The 26,434-nt window shown below is 47.8% G+C and overlaps 1 protein-coding gene across 1 annotated transcript; it reads left to right on the top strand.

The window, feature by feature from the left end:
• Positions 1-6,658: 6,658 nt before the first annotated feature.
• Positions 6,659-25,037, top strand: NYX (nyctalopin). The gene is made up of 3 exons (XM_060137359.1): positions 6,659-6,725; positions 22,124-22,233; positions 23,625-25,037. Exons 1-3 carry the CDS (start codon positions 6,659-6,661, stop codon positions 25,035-25,037), a joined length of 1,590 nt encoding a protein of 529 aa, XP_059993342.1.
• Positions 25,038-26,434: the final 1,397 nt, after the last annotated feature.

Genomic DNA, 26,434 nt, shown 5'->3' with positions numbered 1-26,434 from the left:
ATACCATTATCACACCCAACAGAAAACCAATTCTTTAATATTATCTAATAATCAATCTGTATTTAGTTTCTACTGATGGTTTCAAAATTGTCTGAAAATTGCATTGAATACTCTCTCTCTTTTTTTTTTGGCCGTGGCACGTGGCTTAGCAGGATCTCAGTTCCCCCACCAGGGATTGAACCCAGGCCAAGGCAGTGAAAGACCGGAATCCTAACCATTAAGCCACCAGGGAACTCCCAGTGACTCCCTCTTTAGTCTCTTTTACTTAACAGGTCTTCCTTCTTCCCCTTCGTCCCCCATTCCATTCATTTGTTGGGAAAACTGGATCATTTGCCCTGTAGAACTTTCCACAGTGTGTATTTAGCTTATTGTATCTTTGGAGTCTTTTAACATATTTCTCCATCCTTCACATTTCTTTAAATGGTAGCTAGATCTGGAGGCTTGATTAGCTTCAGGTTCTTTTTTTTTTCTTTTTTTTTTTCCCTGCCGCAAACACTTCAGTGGTAGTGCTCTGTGCTTTCTATTATGTCAGATCAACAGGTACCTAATGTCTGGTTGTGCCACCTGGGGGGTATGTTTAAGAACGATCCGTAGGATGCATGATTTCATTGCAATACAGTGATTTCCTCATTCTATCACTTCTGCATTTATTATGTGTGATTCTTTTATAAAGAAAAACTTTCCCTTATCAACTAGTGTATTTGGTTACCCTGAAATACAACCCATAAAGGAAAGGCAAGATAAATGCTTGATTCTTTCCCTTTAGTTATCACCTTTCAGAATAACACCCTAGTAACCTCAAAAGTCTACTGAGGAGTTTTTCAAATATTATAAACTCATGGATTTAACAAATATATTTATTTCATTTTACAGTCAATATTATTGGTCCATCTTTGGTCAGTGGAACCACTCAACGTTCCTTCTACTCAAATATCTTTGATGGCTTATCTTCTGAAATAATAAGACGTTCCAGGATCATGTTGTACTTTGCCTGCCCCAGACCTGGAAACAGACTTTTCTTCAAGGAGCTCTGGTTCCTTTTACTTGGAAATGAAGACACCTACTTTTGATGCAATGTAAAGAGCGATGATTTCAAAAGAGACTCCAAGGAGGTGTACCTTTGGGCAATGGGCAGCGTTTGTGGAGTGATACGCCAGGAAGGGACCCTGAGCCAGCTCTTCATTTACAGATGAGCAAACAGAGTTATCAGCCACAATTGGAGCTACGTGGCCGGGTCAGGAGGGCAAGGCTCTGGGACACCTTCCCCAGGGTGTGACCTTTGACAAGTCAGGCCCTCGCCCTGGCATCCCTTCCAGCCGGATATTCTGCGGCTCCAGGTACGTGACTAACGTTTCAGGCACAGATGCACCCTGGGACTTTCCCGGGCCTCCGTCCCGCCCCGCCGAGCTGGTGAGAGTGGCCCGCGAAGGAGGGGACGGGCGGGGGTTGAGGGCTGGGAGCCGCCCTGGCCCGGCTCCGGAGCCTCAGCGCCCTCTGGCGGCCGCGCCTGGTGGGGTGGGGCTTGGCGGGGGTGGGGCTTAGCGCCCAGCGGCTCCGCCTCTTCGCCCCCGGAGGGGTTGGGGCTGGGCCGGCGGATGCGGGCAGGAGCTGTAGAGGCTTCACAAGGACGTGATCTCAAGGGGAAAGAAACCACTGTGTCACGAGTAGTTGCTAACCGGGGTTAGCGAGCTGAACTAGTTCTCCGAAGCCCGGGGAGGGAGGGATGGAAGGAGGGGCTGGGCCGAAATGTCCAGACCGCTGACTCGCTGCCTACTTGCCCCTCCATTAGCGCTGTGGTGCGTCCTGCGCCCCGGGGAGGATGCAAGGGGGTGCGAGCCCGCACCCCGACTGTGTCTGGGCCTGCAGTTGGGGCGACGTCACTTCACGGGGAGTCCGCGGAATGAAGGCACAGTTTTCTCTGCCCCTCCCTTCCCCTCCCCCCAATTCCAGAAATGAGGCCCCTGAGCAGATCTAACTAGACCGTCGGAGCTGGTTTTCTATTGGAAGGTTGGAAGTGAAAGGAAGCAGGATGGTTTGCTCATAGAGAACAAAGGAGTTAGATGCTGTAGCCACAGAATGGGTTCAGCCAAGGTAGTTTAGGGGTGCCTGGCAAGAAGGGGAGTGACTCCCCCCCTTCCCCCTTTCCCCTTCTCCTACTGCCGGCAGCGGGAGTGGCCACGGGAATGCGGAGAGATTGTGTCCCTGTCTTACTAGGGTCTCGGAATAACCCAGGGACTGGGAGACAGGAGGACTGGGTCCTAGCTTCACTTCCACTCAACTGTCACCCTGGGGAGCTGGTCACTTAACCTTTGTGGGCCTCAGTTTCCCGACTTGAAGAATGATGGTCTGGACTAGATTATGGAATAGTTTCAAGTACTGTAAGGCATGGGAAGTGAGGGTATCTGTCCTGAGACCACCGAGTAAGTCAGAGAAGAAGGTGGCGCTGGGGGCCAAGGCTGTCATGTGCCCCAGTCCTCCTTCCATAGTCCCCCCCAACCTCTGCCCACCAATTCTCACGTGGGCTTCGTTAGCAAACATTTGTGCACCATTGCCTGAATGCCAAACATAGGCTCAGCCCTGATGTTTGTGGGACCTGGGACAAGAGTACACACAGCGGACCACGTACCATATGTCTAAATATTTAAAAGTTATAAATCAAGCCAACAAACTCTTAAGTAAAATGTGTTCTACCCTTCTACCTTGACACATATACCTCCATGAATAACAATCTGGAAGGCCAGGTTCAAGTTTGGAATTCTTGTATTCCCCAGCGTTCTGAGCAGGAATGTGGTGGCACAGAGAGTGGCCCCAGCTCAAGGGCTGTGGCGTGGCTTCCCTCTTCCCTGCCTGCGTCCATCCCACACCACAAGGGCCCTTTCCCACACACGTCCTCAAGTGCAAACAGATGCCCTTTAAGGGGCCACTTCTCCAGTGGGCACAGTGGTGGTACAGTCTACCTTTGGAGGATGGACTAAGAAAAGCGGGTTCAGAATCTGTTGGGCAGGGAGTCCTGAGGTGCGGTGGCCCAGTTCCTGGAAATCCCCGCCCCTTCCCCCAAATAGTTGGAATAATCCTCCCACTTAATGGCCTATGAAATTACCCAGCCCATAAAAACGAACCACCCCATATTTCAGGCTCTCTCGCCTTCTGAGATGGCCCATGCTCTATCTGTGGAGCGTGTTACTGTCTAAATAAATCCACTTTTTGCCTATCACTTCGTCTCCGAATTCTTTCGGTGACAAAGAAGGAATCTCAAATTCGCCAGGAACAGTCCCAGGTACCCAGAATCCGGTGGACATCTCCTTGGCACTTTGACTGCTCGTCCTCCATCTTGCCCAGTCTGAGGGTGGTACCTGCCAGGCGTTATGGGGGTGCAGACTTGGACCAAGCACAGCCCTGGACCATCTAGACACTCCAAAGGGCAGGGCTGATGCCTATGGGCGAGGAGGGAGGATGCCAAGAGGGGCTCATTTCTTAGAGGAGGTAGTACTTGGGCTGAGCCTGCGGGAAGGTTGGGGTTTCAGCAGGTGGAAAAGTGGGGAAAGAAAGGAGCAAAGGCCTTGAGGATCAGCCATCCAGAGTCGGAATGTCTGTGAATTGTGACCATGGTGTAGAAAGGCTGGAGGCAAATCTGTGTCCTCGGAATATCGCCGTACCACGTAGGGTGCAGCCGCCAGCTGTGCAGCCCCTGAGGGGCAGCCTCACCCATCAGAGCAGGATGAGACCCTGCAGCCCACCCCAGGGCAACTCTGCATAGGGCAAGAGTCCCGACACCCCTCCCCGCACCATGCCTCCTTGGTAATCAGCATTTCCTTACCAATTGCAAGTTGGGGAAGCTTAGCTACTCCCCCAGCCGCCCTGATTTGCTGTAAGAGATGAGCCTGGAAAGAAGTTTTCTTTAGGAATTGGTGCGCCGGCCTCATTTTGCCTGCCAGCCAGAGGCTGCTGGAGAAGGCACGACCCCTCATCTCCTCTGGAGCAGCCTCTACCAAGGGCGGGAGTTGGTGGATAAGTGCCCCAGCTCCCTGCCCTGCAGGAGAGAGAATTCTGAGACGTGTGCTCTGTCTCGAAGAGCTTGCCAAGGGATTAGGCTCAGCTTGGTCACAGCACCAACTTGTTTGATAACACCATTGATTTCTACCTTCCTCACTCTCCTGCTGGTGCTTCCGCAATTGCTTCACAAATCAAGTACTTCCATTCGTATCATTGTCCCAGGACCTGCCTCTGGGGGAATCTGAACTAAGCATAAGTACATTTCATGTTGCAGTTGGGCCGGGGCTTCGTCATCAGTAAATAAAAGCGTGGAATGACGCGATCGCTGACTTCCTTCCCAGGCTCTGCTGGAGTTTACCTCATCCTCCTGCCTCGTATCAAATGGAAACAGGGCACTTTGCTTTGTTTAACTCGGTGCCAGGCTGAACATGCCCTCGAGCGCTGGCCCTGCGGAATGGTCACGTTTCCCTGTGGTGTGTGTGTACATGTGTACCAGCAGGAGTCGGGAGCAGAGGAATGCAAAGAATCTGGTTTAGTATCCAAATCCTTCCTGAGGGAGCCCATCGGAGGCCGCCGAAGTCTGAACCCCTGAACCCGAGAAGGAATTTTGTCTTTTCCTATCATTAGAGGCCCCGTGCTGAGTCCCTGCTTGCTGCCTCCAAACCAGTGCAGCAGGAATTACAAAGAAACACTAGGGGTCCCTCCCTCCCCGCCCCCCACACTGCTGATGGAAGCTTTTCTAGAAGGCCACCTGCAAAGGCAAAGCCTGGCGTCCTGGGCTGCCTCTATATCACGGGCTCACTTAGCTTACCCCTCCTCCCTTTTCCTGCCCGTCTAATCAGCCACCAGCTACATGGAGACAGAGAGCCAGCACTGGTGCTAACTGCCCCGGCAGCCCCCGAGTGGCTGGGGGCCTGCTGTCTTGCTCTCTGGATAACAGGGTCCAGTCTGAAGTTTCTCCTTGGGGGCATGACAGTCAATTGCACTTCCTGTGACAACCCCTCCCTCCTTGCTTTTTTTCCCCTTGGGAACTAGGTTTTGATGACGAGGCTGCTTGTTCCCCAGTTGCTGTCAGTGTGAGTAGCTGGCCCAGTGAATGGGCCCTTCGTCTCTCCCCCGACAGGCTTCTCATTGCTCCTTACTTCCCACTCGGGAGAAATGTCTGATTTCACAGGCAGAGGCGGTCTTCCTGAGGGAGAGCCTTGGTTTAGAGCCCCAGGCCCACTAGCCTGCAGAAGACTGAAGGCAAGGTGGACCCAGTAAGCACAGCCCAGGGTTGTAGGTGCCGACAGGCTGCTCTCACAGCCACGTTTCAGTCTGTGGCCTGCTGCAGAGGCTTCATGGGGCCAAGGTTTGGAATGAAGGCTGCAAGGCTGCCCCCAACACGAGCGGTCACAAGGGGAGAGAGCTGCCTACCGTTCTCACCTGGGCAGGGCGAGCCCACCCCTGGGGACTTCATTCGGGGGGCTCCCTTCGCCCACATCCGCACCCCATCCCCAGTATGGCTTCCTTCCCAGCAGAGGTTATGACAAGTTCAGCCGTATTTTGGCTTTCAAGACCCAAATGGAAGAAAACAAAAATTCCCCAGGGCACAGCAGCCTCAGATGCTTAGCTTCACACCCCCAGACCTCTTTGTGGGATGGGACTCCTGGCCCATCAGCACCGGCACACCGAGGCCGTGACAGCCAGGATGTAGCAGGTTGCCATGGATACCTGGGAGCTTGCTCAAGCAGAGCGGAGGACCAGACCCTACAGCCAGGCCCCGTGGAACTGCTGGGCCCAGAAGAATGTGAGGGCAGCCGAACTGCTGCCACCACCTTGAGCAGACCCCCTTCATCACTCCCCTAAACCAGGGCTTTCCACTTTAGGGAGCATAGGAGTCTTGTTAAAATGCAGATGCTGATTCCAGGGGTCTCGGGTTGGGGTAGGGGTGCTGAGACATCCCCATTCCTAACCAGCTCCCAGATGCTGCTGCTGGTCTGAGGCCACACTCTGAGTCCTGATGGGTTTGAGAAATCTCAGCCAGCTTCTGAAAATGGCCCACGGACCTGCTGCCTTACGGGGTGGCAAGCATGGCCTTGACCCCAAAGCCGGGACTCTGAGCCTCGCGATAGTGAAAAGCCATCTCCAGTCTGTTTTTGGATCATCCGCCTTCAACCACTCCACAGAGAAAGGAAAGCGGCAGCCTGCATTTCGGGAAAACATCATCATTTTAATAAGCTGTTCTGTCCCTTCCCCACCTCTCCGAGTGATATGACATGTCCTTGTTGAAAATGCAGATAATGCTATTTGGCAGGAAGCCAATTTCTGGCTGCAAATTGCTTGGGGCTGGGGTCAGGGCAGGAGGCGGGGTCTGCGGAAGGTTTAAGGAGAGAAAGGGGCCAGGCAGATGGAGAAGCTGAGGCCTGGGGATAAAGCTGATTGGTGTGTCAGCAAAATCTGTCACTGGCTTTGGTGATTCGAAAGGCAGACACGTTCTCTCATCTCTGTTAATCCTCATCTGATACAGGATTTTCCTGCCATTAAATCTGGAGAAAGAAAAATAGGCACACTCAAACCTGCATAAGCAACTATTTCTCCTCTGCCCCGGCTCACCGTCCTCCCTGCCCCCACTTTCCTTCTCTGTCGAATCATTTTTAGCATCTGTGGCTGCTTGACTTGGGAGATGGATGGGCTGGGGGAGCCGAAGGGCACCTTGGAGGAGGAGCGCTATCAGGCAGAGCCCCAGGATGGTAAGCAACATTTGGGGACTATTCACTAATGCTTCTCTGCAGAGGTTTCCTCTCTGTCCATTTCCTTGCTGGGTTGTCAGTGAGTCCGTGTGAGTTGCTGCTGACGAAGGGTTTCCAAACACATCCAAGCTGTCAGTTTGGGGGGAGCATCTGATTGGCTGTTGTCACTGGTTTTTCTTAACCCAGCACCAAGGTGATGGGGAGAAATGCGTGCAGAGAAGAAGGGGGAAAGGCAGGGCATTCAGGAGGAAGTGGAGGTATAGAGAGGGGCCTGAGTGACCTGGTTGTCAAGGGACCCCTCCTGGGCACCCGGTGACCTGTGCTCTCTCCCCTTAGGTAGGGATTCCACAGCTGGGTGGTTTTAAGCCACCAGGTGCGTGAAAAGCTGCGGGATGCTGTTCCTGCTGCTGCATGGTGAGTTCCAAGGCCCCCTCCTTCCGTCCCCTAGCAGACACCTGCCAGTGGGCGTGGGGGTTGGGAAGTCAGTAGAAGATGCTAGAACATGCATGGAAACCACAGGGCTTCTACCCAAGAAGTGTGGGCTTCAGGTGGCTTCCATGAAAGCTGTACCTGGACACCAATACTTCTGATTAGGTTTCACTGAATGTGCGATCATGGGGGAGGGTACAGAGAGTTAAAGAAAACAGCAGGTCGGGGCGGCGGGGTGGTGTTTTTGTTTGTTTTAAACACAAAACTCCCGAGCCAAATATATGAAATAAACTCTTGGTGGTTTTCTTATTCTAATTTCAGATATGAATTCATTGATGTAATTACCAAAAACTATAGTGGTTTTCTAATCACATTATTTTAAGCTCAAGAGATACGGGAACATATGCATATGTATAGCTGATTCACTTTGTTATAAAGCAGAAACTAACACACCATTGTAAAGCAATTATACTCCAATAAAGATGTAAAAAAAAATCCCTTAAAGAAATCATCTTCCTAAAGGAGGAAGACGACATGAAAAATATCATGTTGGAATTATGTAACTATGGACGTTTAGGAATTTTTTCCAAGTTTTTTGGTCCTATTGTTATATGGGTTTTCATATAACAAGAAGACTCATCCCCAATTTTTTTCCACACCTCTACAGCTCCAGGTGTTCCAACCCAACAGAGATAGCCCAAGGAAAAATCCCTTGTTAAGTTCTGCAGTAAGCAATTTACACAGACTCTGTTCTTCTGACCCTCAGGTGAATGTATAATTATTTGAGGTTATAACGACCCACATAATAGACCTCTCTATGCCATGCTGGCAGAGAAAATGTTACCAGATAAGTCTAAGAATGGTAGTAATAGAATTTTCTTATTCTTTAATTCCACCTTTTCAAAAAGTAGAACTTGCTGTATTCAAGGAATCAACAGGTACACACTGTACCTTCAGTACACTCTAGGGATATCATGAGAGAGATAATTGCATACCCTTTGTCCTTGAGAAACTTACATTCTTTAATGGCCGGCTCAATAAGTAAATGAGCAAAAAAAAATTGGAACAAGGCTCAGGGAACAGTATGGATAAATAGGACATGACTTCCTAGCTGCAGGAGTCTCCAAAGGATAGAGGTTGACATTTATATAATTACAAACAGTCAGCTCCTTGCCATTTCTCCTACCTAGAAAGGATATGAAGTTTGATTGACTCATTGGGACAGAATGTTTGCTTCGAAGAGCCAACATTATTTTAATTCTGTACCCAAAGCTCTTTCGTTCCTCACAGAAAGCAGACAGTATTCATAGCCTGCATGCTGCCAAACAGGAACTGTCCCTGCTGCAGAGACCCGAAATACAGACAGGCTTCTTGTGACAAATTGGAGAGCTGAGCGGTGACATCATTTGCTAACAATAGATGCACTTAAAATTAATGACCATCTCCACATCCCCTGGCGCTTTCATTTAAAATGCACTCAGCAGCACAGACAATATTACTCTGACTACAAGTCACAAGGATTGCAGACAACGTGTTCCCGAGAAGCAGGCAGGGATAGGACTCTACCACCCCAGCTAGAGAAAAATGACTGAATCAGCCTGACAAAACAAGATCATGGTGGAATCAGAGGTGGCTCGTAGCAGGGTAAATCTAGGGCAAAACTGAAACAGAAATTCTCCACAGGAGAGTCTCCTGGAAATGCCTCTCCTCTCCCCCCTCCCCCATGGCAACCCCTTCAGGGTCTTCCTGCTGTCCACAATATCCCACTTCCTTGTCTTGCTTTACAGGGGTCTTCACCCTCGGCTTGCTCTAAACCATGAGTCTTTAATGAGGGCCAGGGTTTGGGGCTTATTTGCCTCCTGTCTCTAGAGTCTTACTGTAAGTTCTTTTTTTTTTTTTACTGTAAGTTCTTAATAAGGGTTTGCTTGTTGAATGGGTGAAGCTGTCCAGATTAGAACCATGACAATACTTGATAAAGGTCTTGCATTAAAAAAAAATATATATATATATAAAACTCTTCAAATCCAATCATAAGACAACCCAATTTTTAAAAATTGGCAAACATTTTTGAATAGCTGTTTCATCAAGGAAGATATGCAAAATGCTAATAAGCATATGAAAAGATGCTCCACATCAGTAGTCATTGGAGGAATGCAAATCCAAAGCACAATGAGATGCCACCTCACACCCACTAGGATGGCTAGTCAAAAAGACCATAGCAGTTGTTGGTGAGGATGTGAAGCGACTGGGACTCCCCAGCTGGTGGGAATGCAAAACGGCACGGCCCCCGTGGAGAACTGTTTAGCAGTTTCTTGGGTCGTTCAACATATATTTACCATATGAGCCAGCAGTCCCACTCCTAGATAAATGGGAAATGAAAACACATGTCCACAAAAAGACTTGCGCCCAAGTCCTTAGTCACTATAGGTGACTTTAGTCACTTTAGTCAGCTTTAGTCACGATAGGTGAAAACTGGAAGCAATCCAACTGTCCATCAGCAGGTGACTGAATACACAAATGGCGGTACAGCCATACGACGGAACACTGCTCAGCAATAATAAGGAATCAGCTGATCTTCGGAGCAACATTGATGAATCTCACAAACACAATGTTGACTGAAAAAACCGTTTTATTTCATTTACATGAAGTTCTAGAACAGGCAAGACTATACTTCGGAAACTATCCTGGAGCAGAGGATGGGGAGGGGACTGCTGTCAAAGGGGCCTGAGAGGGCTTCCCTGGTGGTGCAGTGGTTGAGAGTCCGCCTGCCGATGCAGGGGACACGGGTTCGTGCCCCGGTCCGGGAAGATCCCACGTGCCGCGGAGCGGCTGCGCCCGTGAGCCATGGCCGCTGCGCCTGCGCGTCCGGAGCCTGTGCTCCGCAACGGGAGAGGCCACAACAGTGAGAGGCCCACGTACCGCAAAAAAAAAAAAAAAAGGTGCCTGAGGAAACTTTCTGGGTAGTAGGAATATTCTAAATTGTGATTGGGGTGTGGGTTATGTGGGTGTATATGTTTGTTATACTTTCTGAACTACGTACACTTAAAATGGATATGTTTTATCGTAAGTAAATTATACCTGAATCAACTTGACTTTAAAGAAAAAAAGGAAGGTTGTAGGGAGAGAGCAGCTGCACCCCAAAGAGAACAAATCCCTCGTTATTGAGAGCCAGGCACTGTGGAGAGCTGGGCAGTATGTGGGTGAGTTTCATCAACGTCATTACATAGATAAGTCGCTCCTTCCTTTTGATTGCCAAGTAGTTTTCCCTTGCCTGGGTGTACTGGTTTGTTTATCCATTACTCTATCGTTGAGCACTTAAGTTGTTTCCAGTTTGGAGCAGTTGTATTTAGACCTGGAGGACTTTCTGGGGCCTAGTGTTCTCCTCCTCAGATGGGACAGCTCTCCACCTCGAGATCCACAGGGCCTGCGAGGCCGTCAGCAGACCACCCCTCTGAAGACCAACTGATTTCTCCACCCCCGCCACCATGATTCACATTGGCCAGCAACGCTGCAGTGTGAATCCATGAGCCTTTCTTTTCTGTCACAGAAGATACCCGCATGATGTGAGAAGCAAGTTCTGGGATCACTGTGAGATGAGAGGCCATGGAATGGTCTCCCTCACTGCATTTCTGCTTCCCTTAGCCCATTTGGTTCTGAAAATCCAGCACTGGGGCTTGGTCTGAGGAGTAATTGGGATAGCATTTACCGAGGGTGGGAGGGGAATGACTTGTAGAGCCAAAGTGGCTGAAGAGATTTTGCTGAAATCAGAAAATGGACCACATTTTCCCTTGCTCTTTTGGCTTCGTGAGGCACAAGTTCTTTGAAAACAATGAGGATGAAGAAACACTTCAAACTCAGCCTGTGGTTGGAAACTCCATGAGTAACTCTTTTCCTAGCAAACCTCAAGGGGCAAAAGCATATACTCGAAACGCTGTGGACCTACGGAGAAATCCCTCAGCTGGTCTGCATTAAGACATCATTCCAAAAAAATATAATTAAAAAAAGACATCATTGTGCGGGCATCTGAGCCCGGCCATCGCCGCCTGCCTCCCTGCAGCTCGGGGGCTGGCCAGTATACTGGACCAGAATACCAAGGCAGGGACCCATTTCTGGTATTTGCCCCAATTCAGGGACACCTTGTACCTTTTTTGTTGTTGTTTGAAGTAAAATTCACATAACAAAAGATTAACCATTAACCAGTTTAAAGCGTACAATTCGGTGGCATTTAGTACATTCACAATGTTGTGCATAGATCCCCTCTATCTAGTTCCAAGACATTTTCACATCCCAAAAGGAAAGCCGGTACCTATTAAGCAGTCACTACTCTATTCTTTCCGTCAGCCCCAGGCAACCACTAATCCACTTTCTTTCTCCATTTTGCCTATTCTGGATACATCATATAAGTGGAATCACATGTGGCCTTGTGTGTCTGGCTGCTTTCCCCTAGCATAATGTTTTTGAGGTTCAGCCACGTTGTAGCATGTGTCAGTACTTCATTCCTTTTTACGGCAGATTAATATTCCACCGTGTAGCTAGACCATGTTTTGTTTATCCATTTACCTGTTGTTGAACATTTGTTGCTTCCATCTTTGGGCTATTGTGAATAGTGCCTTATGGACGCTTGCGTACAAGTATTTGTTAGAACACCCACTTTCACCTAGGAGTGGAATTGCTGGGGCATGCAATAACTATGTTACACCCTGTAGTGTTTGATACCACACAGACGAATCCCATCTTTGTAAAGTTGGTCCACCTAGACCCCTGTTTTTTTTGGGGGGGATTGGATTTTCTTTTTTTCTTTCTTTTATTTTTGGCTGTGTTGGGTCTTCATTGCTGCGCACAGGCTTTCTCTAGTTGCGGTGAGCGGGGGCTACTCTTTGTTTTGGGGCGCAGGCTTCTCATTGCAGTGGCTTCTCTTGTTGTGGAGCACGGGCTTTAGGCACGCGGGCCTCAGTAGTTGTGGCACAGGGGCTCAATAGCTGTGGCTCATGGGCTCTAGAGTTCAGGCTCAGTAGTTGTGGTGCATGGGCTTAGTTGCTCTGAATCATGTGGGATCTTCCGGGAGCAGGGCTTGAACTTGTGTCCCTTGCGTTGGCAGGCGGATTCTTAACCACTGCACCACCAGGGAAGCCCGACCCTTGGTTTTTGACTTGGGCTATATATTGGAATTCCCTGTGGAACTTTTTAGAGTACCGATGCCTGCTTCCACACCTGAAGATTCTGATGTAATCTGTCTGGTGAGTTGTGAGTTGGTTAAAAGCTCCTTAGGTGATTCTAATGTGCAGCCCAGGTAGAGAACCATTCTAGATTCTTCCTTTGTAGTTTACTTGTAGTAATAACTTCAGTATTCTGACACCTGGTATTTTGTTTTCCACTCTGGGGCAGATATTCACATGGTCCTTGAAGTACTGGTCCCTTGGTGAGATTTAATCTTGTGACAACAGTGGCTCATGGAATCTGCTGTTAGCTTGGCCCAATGCTTTCACAGCTGTTTCAAGTATTACAAGTCATTTGTTCCTCATAATTGTCCACCTATTACAGATGAGGAAACTGAGAAACAAAAGAAAAAAAAACAACAAAAAAAGCAGTATGAGAGAGCAGGGGGGAAAAGGCAGTGTCATCAGAGTTTACGAGAGATTTAACGTGAGAGGCCGCACCCTCAGGAGGAGTGTTTCCAGACCAAATGCTCTGGAATGCCCCACATGTGAATCCTGGAGCTATGACAGAGGCAGGCTGAGCTGAGGCCCATCCTGCTGAATTTCTCATCTTCCCCTCCCTACCTCAGGCTGGGAATAAAAGCACTGAAGCCTTTTCAGATTTCCACATGGAGCCTTCCCAAAAATTCTGATGGGAGAAAATAAATTGCTAAGGAACTGCTAATGAGTTTGACTTCCTCTTCTCACAACCTGGGATCTTTATTTTAATTGGTAAATGTTTTTTTGGCCAAGGGATTCCCATGGAACTCAGCTCTGGACAGCCAAAGAGATTTGTCTTTGGAATGATCCCTTCTGATTCCAGGAGAGGCCGCTTTTCATTTGAATTTGGAAAAATTGGGGATGGCCTAAACAATTTTTGATTCCATTTTCTATATTTCCTGCCAATGAATGGCAAAGAGCTTCCTTTTGGTTGAGGGGGTGCTGCCTGGTCTCGAATTTGAGTTGTTTTCTCTTTCAAGGTGAGGAGTTCATGAGGTTCTCAGGGAAAGGGGGAGGGGCCAGAAGGAGGAGATGGTACCCAAGGGATTACGGGAACCTGTCTTACTTAGGACGTTGCTCAGGAATCTCACTGCAAAGCCATAGAACCCGCTCCAGGTCACTGAAGACGAGAAAGGGTTTATTCAGGGATGCCAGGTGTTCCCAGGCTTCCTGGTTGGAGGTCCACTGCTTGGAGCAATGCCTAAATCAGGTAGTGGGGCAGTTCCAGCAAAGACCCCATGGCCACCACCACTGGCGGACACACCTGACCGTTCACAGGCATCATGCTGGGTGCTGGGTGCCTGAAATTCCACCATGGGAGCCTGGAAGCCAGATGCCCTCTGCCACCATCCTGGCCAGAAAATGGTTTCTGCCTGATGCCTACTTCTGACAGGCAAAGCTAGGTCACATGCCTGGGCCCTAACTGCAAGGGAAGTTGAGAAAAGAGAGTTTCTGGCTTCTGTGTTGAGGAGGCAGGACTTACAATGTAGGAAATTCCCTAAATGTATGAACACTACTTAAAAGGAGCTGGGTAGCCGGAAAAGGCATCAAATGTCCACTACAAGCAGAGATGGTTTGGTTGCAAGGAACAGAAATCCACTGGTCTGCCCAGATGTTTTGAGTGGGTTTCTGAAATGGAAGCAGGGAAATGTCACAGAAATAGCTATAGCAGGGCCTTATGGGAACTAAAGGGAGCTTTCCACTGTCCCTTATCTCCTTTTCTGTGATTCTCAGGGCCAATCTACTCCTCTCTCTGCACACCAGTTTCCTTACCTTGCCTTTGGCTCCCACTCCCTGAGGACTTTGACCTGTACATGGCTTTGGTACAAACCCCAGCCCCAATGCTATATAGCAGTTGGTGCTCACATGATCTCGCTGCCTGTTCCATGTTCACAGGGAAGGAATGAATCTGATTGGCTCTGCTTAGTTCAAATGTTCACCTGGGCTTCCCTGGTGGCGCAGTGGTTGAGAGTCTGCCTGCCGATGCAGGGGACACGGGTTCGTGCCCCGGTCCGGGAAGATCCCACATGCCGCGGAGTGGCTGGGGCCCGTGAGCCGTGGCCGCTGGGCCTGCGCGTCCGGAGCCTGCGCTCCGCAACGGGAGGGGCCACAACAGTGAGAGGCCCGCGTACCGCAAAAAAAAAAAAAAAAAGTTCACCTGCAGTCCAAACAGCTGTGGCTTGGAGGAGGCTGCAGAGAAATATGGGGTTTTGAGTGGGGTATTTTTTCTTAGACGTGGTGCTTGGCAACAGCTGCTGTCCAACTGTGGAAAATGAGAGCCAGAAGGGCCCTCCAAGGTCAGGAAGTGCAGGCTCTTCAGTTCACAGTTAAAGAAACAGAAGCTCAGAAAGGCTAGGGTTGGGGGGTGGGGGGTAGTACAGTACAGTGGAAAGACAAAAATCAAAGGTTGATGGTGTTTAACCACCCTGAACCTGAGTTTCCTCTTTTTGTGAGTAGAAGAGAAGAATACTTACATTGCAGGGTTGTCATTAAACGGAATAATATATAGAGCAAGCTTTGGCCCGAGCAAATACTTATTAAAAGTTGGTTGTTATAAGAGCAAAAGAAACCCATAAACTGTGGTTAATTTGAATAGCATTAGACATGCTTATATCACCTGGACAACATATGGTACCATACTTCCCAAACTCTGCCCTGTGCATATTTGCTGTCTTTGGGGGTGGAATACGTCTGCAGGCCATGTTCTGTTGAGCTCCCAGAGCCACTTCCAGCAGCTCTGTTCTGGGACTGCATGTACATGTAATCGTATAGTATGTACTCATGTGTCAGCTCTCTTTTGCTCACTGTAATGTTTTTGTTGTGTCAATAGTTTGTTCCTTTTTATTGCTGAGTGGTATTCTACTGTATGGCTATATTGTAATTTATTTCTCTGCTGTTGAGTAATTTCCTGTTTTGGTCTATTCTGAATAAGCCACAGTGAACTTTCTTGTACAGTCTTTATGTGGACATTTTTTTTTTCATTTCTCTTGGGTAAATACCTAGGAATGGAATTGCTGAATCATAGTCATATGTTTAGCTTTAATAGATACTGTCAAAGTTTCCCAAAGTTACTGAACTATTTTCCACTCACATCAACAATGTAAGAGAATCCCGTTGTTCTATATCCTCACCAGTATGTAGGGTTGTCAGCCATTCTAGTGAGTGTGTAGGGAAATCTCACTGTAGTTTTAATTTGCACTTCCCAAATGGCTAATTATGTAAAGCACCTTCTCTTGTGCTTAATGGCTACTTAATATATTCTTTTGTAAAGTGTTCAGGTCTTCTGCTCATTTTTATTTAGTTTGTCTTTTCATTATTCTTCATTTGTAGGAGTAGTTTTTATATTCTGTATACAAGTCATACACACATACAGGCACACACACAAATGGTATCTTTTTTAAAAAATAGCTTTATTGAGATATAATTGGCATATAACAAATTAAACATATTTAAAGTGTTCCCTCATGAAACCATCAGCACAATTGAGATAATGAACATATCCCACAGCCATCACCCCCAAAGTTCATGCCCCTTTATAATCCTTCCCTTCTGCCCCTCCCTGCCCCCCCCATCCATCCCCAGGCAACCACTGATCTTTCTGTTACTATAGACTAATTTGCAGTTTCTAGAATTTTTTGTAAATGGAATCATACAGTATGTGCTCTTTTTTGTCTGGCTTCTTTCATTCAGCAGAATTATCTTGAGAGTCATCCATGTTATATGTATCAATAATCCATTCCTTTTTATCACTGAGTAGTATTCCATTGTATGCATATATCATAATTTGTTTACCCATTCAACTCTTTTTTAAAAAAATATATCTTAGAAGTCTTTCCATGTTATACAAATAGATCCATCTCCTTTTTATTTATTTATTTATACATTTATTTATTTATTTATTTATGGCTGCGTTGGGTCTTTGTTGCTGTGTGCGGGCTTTCTCTAGTTGCGGCGAGCGGGGGCTACTCTTCATTGCGGTGCGCGGGCTTCTCATTGCGGTGGCTTCTCTTGTTGTGGAGCACGGGCTCTAGGCGTTCGGGCTTCAGTAGTTGTGGCTCACGGGCTCTAGAGTGCAGGCTCAGTAGTTGTGGCTCACGGGCTTAGTTGCTCCACGGCATGTGGGATCTTCCCGGACCATGGATTGAACCTGTGTCTTCTGCATTGGCAGGCAGATTGTTAACCACTGTGCCACCAGGGAAGTCCCCCCATTGAACTCTTGATGGGTGTTGGTGTTATTTCCAGTTTTGGGTTATTCTGAATAAAGCTGCTGTGAACATTCATGCCCAAGCCTTTTGTATGGACGTGTGCTTTTATTTCCCTACAAGTAGAATGGGTCAATCATAAGGCAGGTGTATGATTAACTTTTAAAGAAACTGCCACATCGTTTCCAACATGGTTGCACCATTTGACATTCCTACCAGCAGTGTAAGAGAGTTCCAGTTATTCTATATGCTCTCCAACACTTGGTGTGGTCAGTCTTTCTAATTTTAGTCATTCTAATAGGTGACTATTTAAATTTGCATTTCCCTAACAACTAATAATGTTGACCATCTTTTCATGTGTTTATTTGTCTCCTGTATATCTTTTTTGGTAAAGTGTTTCTTCTAATATTTTGCCCATTTATTAATTGGGTGATTTATTTATTTATAGTTTATTATTTAATAATATTATCAAATAAGTTTATTTATAAAATTATATTATTTGAATATTATTATTTAATAAATTATTTATAATTTTTTAAAAAAATTATTTATAATTTGTTGCCTGTTTTCTTATTATTGAGTTTTGAGAGTTCTTTATACATTTTGAATACAAGTCATTTATGAGATATATACAGAGAAAATATACAGATATTTTCTCACAGTCTGTGGCTTGTTTTTTCATTCTCTCAAGTGTCTTTCAAAGATGAGAACTTTAAAATTTTGATGAATCTAATTTATTACTTTTTTCCTTTATGGTAATGCTTTTTTTTTCCCCTAAGAAATCTTTGCCTACTGCTAGGTCACAAAGATATTCTCCTGTGTTATCTTCAAGAAGCTTTATAGTTTTAGCTTTTACATTTAGGTCTTTGGTCCATCTAAAATGAGTTTTTGTGTATGCTGTGAGGTAGGGGTTGAGATTCTTTTTTATTTTCTAGGGATTGCAATATGCATCTTTAATTTATCATGGTCTACTTTTTTTCCCCCATGGAAAAACCCTCTTGTGTATTTGATTAAACAAAAATAAAATAAGCTACATAGGAACAATTTTAAAGTCCAAAGAGACACCAACTTTGTTTGAAGGCTGCAGTAGCTGATGCAGCATCTCCTTGCTACCTTTCCCAGCCTTCTCTGTGGACCAGAGTGATACATTCAGAAGCCTGTTAGCTAACACAGGAGTTTTTGAACACTTTCCCATTGGTTCTTCACCTGCTCATTGTCTGTCATGCCTGAGGCCTGCAGTATATCATTTAAGATTTAAAAGTAAAAATCCGGGGTGGGGGGAACCCACCCCAAACAAAAACCCACCTTAAAGGTTTGGGGAAAAGCCTTTGCTTCCCCATTCTTCACTTAATTGACAAGATCCACACCACCGCTGCAATGCCCATTCTTAAAAGCATCAAGAGGCAGTCAGCACCCAGATGGGCTTGCGGCATGGTTTCTGTGGCCCACGCAGTTATGCTGGTGGTGCATATCCCTTACATCAAGTCTGTATCGTGGTCTACTTTGAATTAGTCTTATACAGTTTCATGTGTAACACGAGATCCTTATGAGTACAATTTAGTTTACCCTTCTTCTCATTCTTTATGCTATTGTCATATTTTTCATTTACATATGTTATAAATTCCACAACACATTGTTATTTTTGCTTTCAACAGTCACTTGTCTGTTAAGTAATTAAGGTCTTTTATATTTAGTGGCATATTTGCCATTTCCATTGCTCTTCATTCCTTCCTGTAGATCTGACTTTCATCTAGTGTCATTTTCCTTCAAGCTAAACAATGTCTTCATCTCTTGTTGTGCAGAAGATCTGGTGGAGATGCATTTTCTCAGATTTTGTTAACCTGAAAGCATCTCTATTGTACTTCATTTCTGAAGATATTTCCATTGGATATAGAATTCTGGGTTGCCAGATTTTGCTTTTGTTTCAGCAGCTTATAAGACATAATTCTATTGTCTTATGCCCTCCACTGTTTCTGATACGAAATCAGTCATCACTTTTTTTTTTTTTGCGGTACGCGGGCCTCTCACTGCTGTGGCCTCTCCCGTTGCGGAGCACAGGCTCTGAACGCGCAGGCTCAGTGGCCATGGCTCGCGGGCCCAGCCGCTCCGCGGCATGTGGGATCTTCCCGGACCGGGGCACGAACCCGTGTCCCCTGCATCGGCAGGCGGACTCTCAACCACTGCGCCACCAGGGAAGCCCCAGTCATCACTTTTTAATTGACGTTTACTCTATGTAATGTGTCTTTTTTCTTTGGATGCCTTAAAGAATTTTCTTTCTACTTTAGTTTTCAGCAGTTTGACTGTGATGTGCCTAGATAATACGTGTGTGTGTGCGCATGTGTGATATTAGTTGGGGTTTGCTGAGCTTTGTGTTTTTAATCAAATTTTGGAAATTGTCTTCAATTATTTTTTTGCCATATTCTCTTTTCTCCTCTGGGGCTCCAAATACATGCATGTTAGTCTAATTGGTTGATATTGTCCCATAGGTTATTGAAGCTCTGATCATATTTTTTCCAATCTTTTTTCTCCCTGAGCTTCATTTTGGGTAATTTCTATTGACTTCTTTCAAATTCGTGAATATTTATTCCGTTGTGTCTAGTCTGCTGTTTTTCTTATTCAATGATTTTTAAAAAAAATTTCAGATATGGTATTATTTCAGTACTAAGATTTCTACTTGGTTCATATTCACAGTTTCCATACCTTCTTTTTTAATTGACCCATACTTCTAAAATTCACATTCCCCATGTCCTCATGCATTATATCCATCTTTTCCTATAAATTCCTAAACATAATTATAATAAATCCTTGTTTTGTAATTCTAACATCTGGGCTGTCACTGTGTCTACTCCTGTTAACTATTTGTTTTCCTCTTGAGCAATGTCGTGTTTTGCTTCTTCTTCACATATCTACTATTATTTGATTGTATAGCAGATATTGTGGTTATAGAAACTCTAGATCCTCTTATCTTCCTTTGAAGAGTGTTGAATTTCCTTCTGGCCTTCAGCTAAACTACTGGCAGATCCCCTTGATACAGGGGAAGCTTGGTTTCAGTCTTTGTTAGGGAAGGCCTAGTTCCGTTTTACCCTTTGCCCTGGGAAATGGTCTTTATTCCTGAGGTGTGGCCTTCCGGGGTTTCAATGGAAAGGTCGAGGTATTTTATAAGAGCTTCTAACTAGGTGGACTTTGAACTCTTAATCTGCTTTCCATTACTGGGAAATTGCTGAAATCTCTGTTTAGTTCTTTTGGAGTTCTGTTCTTGGCTTCTTGGACTCACTCCATATACATGCACTTTAGGACTCAAACAAGGATCTAAGCAGAGCTTGTGTGCAAATTTTGTGGCTCCCTCTTTCCTATGGTTTCCCTCCTCAATTTCCAGCCACTGTTGCTGCTATACACTCTGACCTCTAATTTCTCAGCCCAGTAAGACTCTTGCTTTCTGCTTGAGCTCTACTGCCCATGTGCAGTGTGGACTTGAAAATGCCCTGAGAGGAAAAGCCAGTTAAATGTGCCTCTCACTTAGTTTGCTTCTTTTCATTTAAGGGTCGTATCTACTCTGGTGGCCTGTTTAGGTTTCTCTCCAGTGCCTTCAAGTGATTTTTTAAAAAATTTAAGTACAGTTGATTTACAGTGTTGTGTTCAAATGATTTTTTAAAAATATCTTTCCAGAGTTGACACTAGCAATCAGCAGAAATGTTAGTCTGATCAAGCTACTCTGCCATTATTGCAAGCAGAACTCACCCAAATATGTTATTATCCTTTAATTAAATTAATTAATTAATTGGCGGCGCCTCATAGCATGGGGGATCTTAGTTCACCGACCAGGGATTGAACTCGCGCCCCCTGCAGTGGAAGTGCAGAGTCTTAATCACTGGACCGTCAGGGAAGTCCCTATGTTATTATTTTTTTAAATTTTGTTTTGGGAACTTTCCTGGTGGTGCAGTGGTTAAGAATCCGCCTGCCAATGCAGGGGTCACGGGTTCAAGCCCTGGTCCGGGAAGATCCCACGTGCTGCGGAGCAACTAAGCCGGTGTGCCATAACTACTGAGCCTCTGCTCTAGAGCCTGCGTGCCACAACTACTGAAGCCCACGCGCCTAGAGCCCGTGCTCCGCAATGAGAAGCCACCGCAATGAGAAGCCCGTGCACAGCAACAAAGACCCAACACAGGCATAAATAAATAAATAAAAATTTTGCTTTGGTGCCCTGTTTTTCTGGCTCACTAGGCATATACTTAGTCTTCATATTGGGTAAACCAATACTGGAGTTTGGTTGTCTGTTCTGAGAATTTACTTGATTTAATTTAAATTTCACTAAATAGTCCAGTAACTTAGTTATTGTTCCTAATGGCTATCAAAGTTTCAGAGGCTGAAAATAGGTCTCTAATAGTGACATCTTGAGTGTTTAAAGTTAAAAAAAAACCCACTTTAATCTATTTTGTGAAATAGGTAATACACTCACATGGCTCAAAATGTACAAGGTAAAAAGATATACAATAAAAAGCTTCACCCCCAACCCTCTTGCATGTATTAAAAAAAAAAACAACTGGCAGCCGAAGAGCCCAAACTTTGATCTCTTGCGTTATGCAAGCAAATTGGTTGTATGCTGTCTGTCATAATCCCACGAATTCCTTAACAAAATTTTAAAAATAAATGACATCCCCCAGCAGGGATTGTTACAGAGGAAGACTTCAATTCTATTTAATTCTGCAAATACTTACTGAGCCATACAGTGTGCCTGGAACAATATTAGCTATTGTGGAGCAGAAACATGAGTCATATGGTTGAGAGTGCACTTCCCTTAATTAGAAAGGAGAAGAGAGTAGAATGAAGGACTATTTGTAAGGAAATCTGATGCCTCTGCTTGACCCAGTTGGAAGAGTTAATAGAATAAGGTTCTGCCTCTGTCCAGCTGATGCCTGGAGTTAAGGTTACATTCTTGGCCCTGTCTCTCTAACAGGGTGTCTGTCTGTCCCGCCCAGCAGCTGCCCCGTTTACAGCCACGCCCAGCACAGGGTCCAAGAACCTTGCTGGAAGCTTGGTGTCTAGTTCACAGTTCTTAGGGAGAGGGAAAAGCTAAGTCTCTGGAATATCAGAATTTTGAACTAGCTACAGTTTACAACTGAAGGGTTCCTCAAAGGGCTGAGTGTTCTCCAGCCAAGTCTGAAAGGGCTGAATCCCCTTCCTAGAAACTGAGAAAAACATGAGTGTCCATAACAGATGTACTGAAAAGACATTGGAAGCTGAGCAAACCTACAGAGGCAGCAGCGAGCACGTCTATTGATACACACTCCTTGTGTGGCCACACCTTCAGGTTCCCACCAGGGCTTGGATAGGCAAGGCAGCATAACGTGTACACAGTGGGAGGGACTGCACGGTAGCCAGGGTGTTTGCCGGAATTTGGGAGTACTGTCGAGGACAGGTAGAAATTATAAATAGCAGTGGTCGGGTTTTACATCTGGGTACCTTTGCTCCTCTGCAGGAATTTCAGATGGAGCACATTCCACCTGCCAGCTGCTCCTGGCCAGAAAATAAAACTTGTGCCTCTTCCATCCTGCCTTTTCCAATGGAACTGAAGATGGGGCTTGGGACTTCTGGCTACCATACAGAAGCAGCCCATGCCATTCTGCTTTCCTGCAGGTGGCAAGCCACCTGGAGGGCTTTGGAAGGCTTTATCTGATCCTCCATTCAAATGCTCAGAACAAAATTAATTTATAAGCACCAGTCCTTCCCCTGAGGATGGAAAAAAGGCTCTAGAGATTGAAGACTGGTGAATGGAATTAACCACACAGTGTCCACAAGTAATTTCTGAGATGTGTAAGAAGGTCATCGATAGTTTATTTAGTATGCTGTCCTTATGGCTTAATTATAGTGACTGTTAAAGAAAAAAAAAGATTGATAGGCTTTACTTTCATTCCCAACCTGTTTCCTAATTCTCCCTTCTTAATGAGCCTTAACTTGCTCAGTGGGGGTTTTCAAAAATTGAATATTATTTTTTTAAAAAATTTATTTAATTAATTTATTTTTGGCTGTGCTGGGCCTTCGTTGCTGCGCACGGGCTTTCTCTAGTTGTGATGAGCGGCGTCTACTCTTTGTTGCGATGCGCAGGCTTCTCATTGCGGTGGCTTCTCTTGTTGCAGAGCACGGGGTCTAGGGTGCGTGGGCTTCAGCAGTTGTGGCACACAGGCTCAGTAGTTGTGGCTTGCAGGCTCAGTAGTTGTGGCGCACAGGCTTAGTTGCTGCACAGCATGTGGGATCTTCCCGGACCAGGGCTCGTACCCGTGTCTCTTGCATTGGCAGGTGGATTCTTAACCACTGCACCACCAGGGAAGCCCTCAAAAATTGAATTCTTACGGTGGGAGGGAATAGAGCAGCACCAATAGAAATATAATGCAAGCCACACATGTTTAAATTCTCTAAGCAGCCCAATAAAAAAGGTGAAAAGAAACTATCGACATTGATTTTAATATTTTCGCTAACCCAATATATCTAAAATATCGTTTCAACATGTAAGCAATATAAAAATTATTGATGAGATAGTTTACCTTTTTTTGGTACTAAGTCTTTGGGATCTGGTGTGTATTTTACACTGCGAGCACACCTCAGTTCAGGCTACTCACATTTCAAATGCTCAACAGCCCCATGTGCATGGGGGCTAGGTACTAGGCAGCACAAGGCTAGAGCGTAGGCCACAGTGATGCCCTCCAGGTCCCTCTATGCATGCAGACACAACAAGCCCTCTAGGTCGCGGTCTAGGAGAGCACAAGCCATGATACAGGTGGTGGGAAGCGGGATTTAGGATTGGGTCAGGTGCCTGGATTCCAGCTGAGTTTTGCTGATGAACAGAACTTGAGAGCAAAGGCGAAGGGCGTGATGGGTGGGGAAACCTGAGTAAGGTCTGGGAGGCGGAACGAGGCCCTTTGGAGGACAGGGCTCTGCGGGACGTTTGAGAACTTGGTTGATGGCCGCATCCTGCCACGCTTACGGGTAGGATTGGACCTGAGCGATCCTGTGGCTGACAGTTGTTCCTTTTTTGTCTTTTCTCCTCCCTCCCCTCTCCCCCGTCCCCGCCCCCGCCAGCGGTGGTCCTCGGCCTGCCCAGCGCCCGGGCCGCCGAGGACGCCTGCGCGAGCGCCTGCCCGGCCGCCTGCGTCTGCAGCAGCGTGGAGCGCGGCTGCTCGGTGCGCTGCGACCGCGCGGGCCTCTTGCAGGTGCCGGCCGAGTTCCCGTGCGAGGCGGCCTCCATCGACCTGGACCGCAATGGCCTGCGCTTCCTGGGCGAGCGGGCCTTCGGCACGCTGCCGTCGCTGCGCCGCCTGTCGCTGCGCCACAACAACCTGTCCTTCATCACGCCTGGCGCCTTCAAGGGCCTGCCGCGTCTGGCCGAGCTGCGCCTGGCGCACAACGGCGATCTGCGCTACCTGCATGCGCGCACCTTCGCCGCACTCGGCCGCCTGCGGCGCCTTGACCTGGCCGCCTGCCGCCTCTTCAGCGTGCCCGAGCGCCTCCTGGCCGAGCTGCCCGCCCTGCGCGAGCTCGCCGCCTTCGACAACCTGTTCCGCCGCGTGCCCGGCGCTCTGCGCGGCCTAGCCAACTTGACGCATGCGTACCTGGAGCGCAGCCGCATCGAGGCCGTGGCCTCCAGCTCGCTGCTGGGTCTGCGCCGCCTGCGGTCGCTCAGCCTGCAGGCCAACCGCGTCCGCGCCGTGCACGGCGGCGCCTTCCGCGACTGCAGCGCCCTGGAGCATCTGCTGCTCAACGACAACCTGCTGGCCGCGCTGCCGGCCGACGCCTTCCTCGGCCTCCGCCGCCTGCGCACGCTCAACCTGGGCGGCAACGCGCTGGGCCGCGTGGCGCATGCCTGGTTCGCCGAGCTGGCTGAGCTCGAGCTGCTCTACTTGGACCGCAACCGCATCGCCTTCGTGGAAGAGGGCGCCTTCCAGAACCTCTCGGGCCTCCTGGCCCTGCATCTCAACGGCAACCATCTCACCGTGCTCGCCTGGGCAGCCTTCCAGCCCGGCTTCTTCCTGGGCCGCCTCTTCCTCTTCCGCAACCCATGGCGCTGCGACTGTCGCCTGGAGTGGCTGCGGGACTGGATGGAGAGCTTTGGGCGCGCCGCCGACGTGCCGTGCGCCTCCCCGGGCTCCGTGGCCGGCCTGGACCTCCGCCAGGTGGCCTTTGGGCGTTCCGCCGACGGCCTCTGTGTGGACCCCGAGGAGCTGAACTTCACCGCGTCCAGTCCAGGTCCGTCTCCAGAGCCAGCAGCCACCACAGTGAGCAGGTTCAGCAGCCTCCTCTCCAAGCTGCTGGCCCCGAGGGCCCCGGTGGCGGAGGCGGCCAATACCACTGAGGGGCCGGTCAACGCCTCGCTGTCTGACAGCCTTCTCTCCCGGGGGGTGGGCAGCTCGGGCCACAAGACACCGTTTCTCCTGGGCTCTGGTCTTCTGCTCAGCATGGCCCAGCACGTGGTGTTTGTCCTCCAGATGGACTGACTGTGCCACCCTGGGGTGGCCCAGATTGCCTTGCCAGGCAAGGGAGTTTAGTTAACTGGGCTTGATGGTGGTTGGTGTGGGGAGAGGGGAACAGGATGGGGGCGGGGGTGAAAATTACAGCGGAGGGTGGAAGGAACAGTTTGCCTCCAGAGATGGCCCTGGGAAGAGGAGGACCCTGGGAAATGCCGTGTGTGGGAGGGGGGAGATTATGGATTTCTGCTCCTGTCACATGGGCATAATTGGAAAAGAAGCAAGAAAGAACATGTGCCTTCTGGTGAGAAGACTAGGAATTGGAAGTTTCTAGGGCTACAGGGCTCCACTCCCATCCCTTCCCCCCATCTTCCAGGAAACTGGGCCTGCATGCCTGAATTAGAGTTAATCCATTGGCTAAGTACTAAAAACCGTGCCAATTCTCCTGGTGGGGCAACCATTAAGCCCAATCCCTGGTGGTGCAGTGGTTATGAATCTGCCTGCCAATGCAGGGGACACGGGTTCGAGCCCTGGTCCGGGAAGATCCCACATGCTGTGGAGCAACTAAGCCTGTGAGCCACAACTACTGAGCCTGTGCTCTAGAGCGCGTGAGCCACAACTGCTGAGCCCGCGTGCCACAACTACTGAAGCCCGTGTGCCTAGAGCCCGTGCTCGGCAACCAGAGAAGCCACCCACCGCAATGAGAAGCCCACGCACCGCAACTAAGAGTAGCCCCCGCTCGCTGCAACTAGAGAAAGCCCGCATGCTGCAACGAAGACCCAATGCAGGCAAAAATAAATTAAAAAAAAGTCCAATCCCTTTGTTTTCTACTACAACCCTCCTCCCCCTCCCCCAGGAGCCTGGGAACACTAGGGTCCAGGAAGATGGGTAGGACAGGAGAGAAGGGTGATGGGAAAGGGACTTAGACCTAAGGTGGTGGCAGTGATTCGTGCGGTCTGAGATGTGTTAGGGGGTGTTTAAAACAAAGAATCATTTACTCCACAGTTGTTCCCAGGGGTGGCCTTAGCCGCAAAGGAACTTTAGGGCAGGGTAGGGAAAAAAAAGAGGAGGGGGCATTGTCTGTGGATAAATACATTTTTAAAAATACTACGGTTAAAAACAAAAAAAGATTAAAAAGGTTTCTCTTCTGCAGGACTTTTCAAGAGTCTTTCATATGCAGACATGCATTGTGACTCTCCCGAGGAGGCCACAAAATCCTCTTTCCTGTTTTGTGGGAAGAGTGTCCAAAAGACACAGAGATGCTGTTAGTGGGGCGGGGAGTCTCCAGCTTGGATGATCCCATTAGGTGTGGGAATTATTATGGGCCGCACACTTTGGGGCTGACTAACGGGCCAAGAGGAAAGGAGGCAGCCAGTAGCTGGGAAGGGGGGCTGAGCGATTTCTCAGGATGGGAGGTGGCCAACTGT

This window comes from Lagenorhynchus albirostris, chromosome X, assembly GCF_949774975.1.
Source record: "Lagenorhynchus albirostris chromosome X, mLagAlb1.1, whole genome shotgun sequence".
NCBI classification, from domain to species: Eukaryota; Metazoa; Chordata; class Mammalia; order Artiodactyla; family Delphinidae; genus Lagenorhynchus; species Lagenorhynchus albirostris.
The sequence above is the reverse complement of the archived record's forward strand: the minus strand, read 5'-3'. Positions and strand labels throughout refer to the sequence as shown.

Coding starts and splice junctions, on each gene's coding strand:
- NYX (XM_060137359.1), top strand. CDS start 6,659: ATGGATGGGCTGGGGGAGCCGAAGGGCACCTTGGAGGAGGAGCGCTAT. Junction 6,726..22,123: donor TCAGGCAGAGCCCCAGGATG/GTAAGCAACATT, acceptor ATGGAACTGAAG/ATGGGGCTTGGGACTTCTGG. Junction 22,234..23,624: donor GGCTTTATCTGATCCTCCAT/TCAAATGCTCAG, acceptor CCGCCCCCGCCA/GCGGTGGTCCTCGGCCTGCC.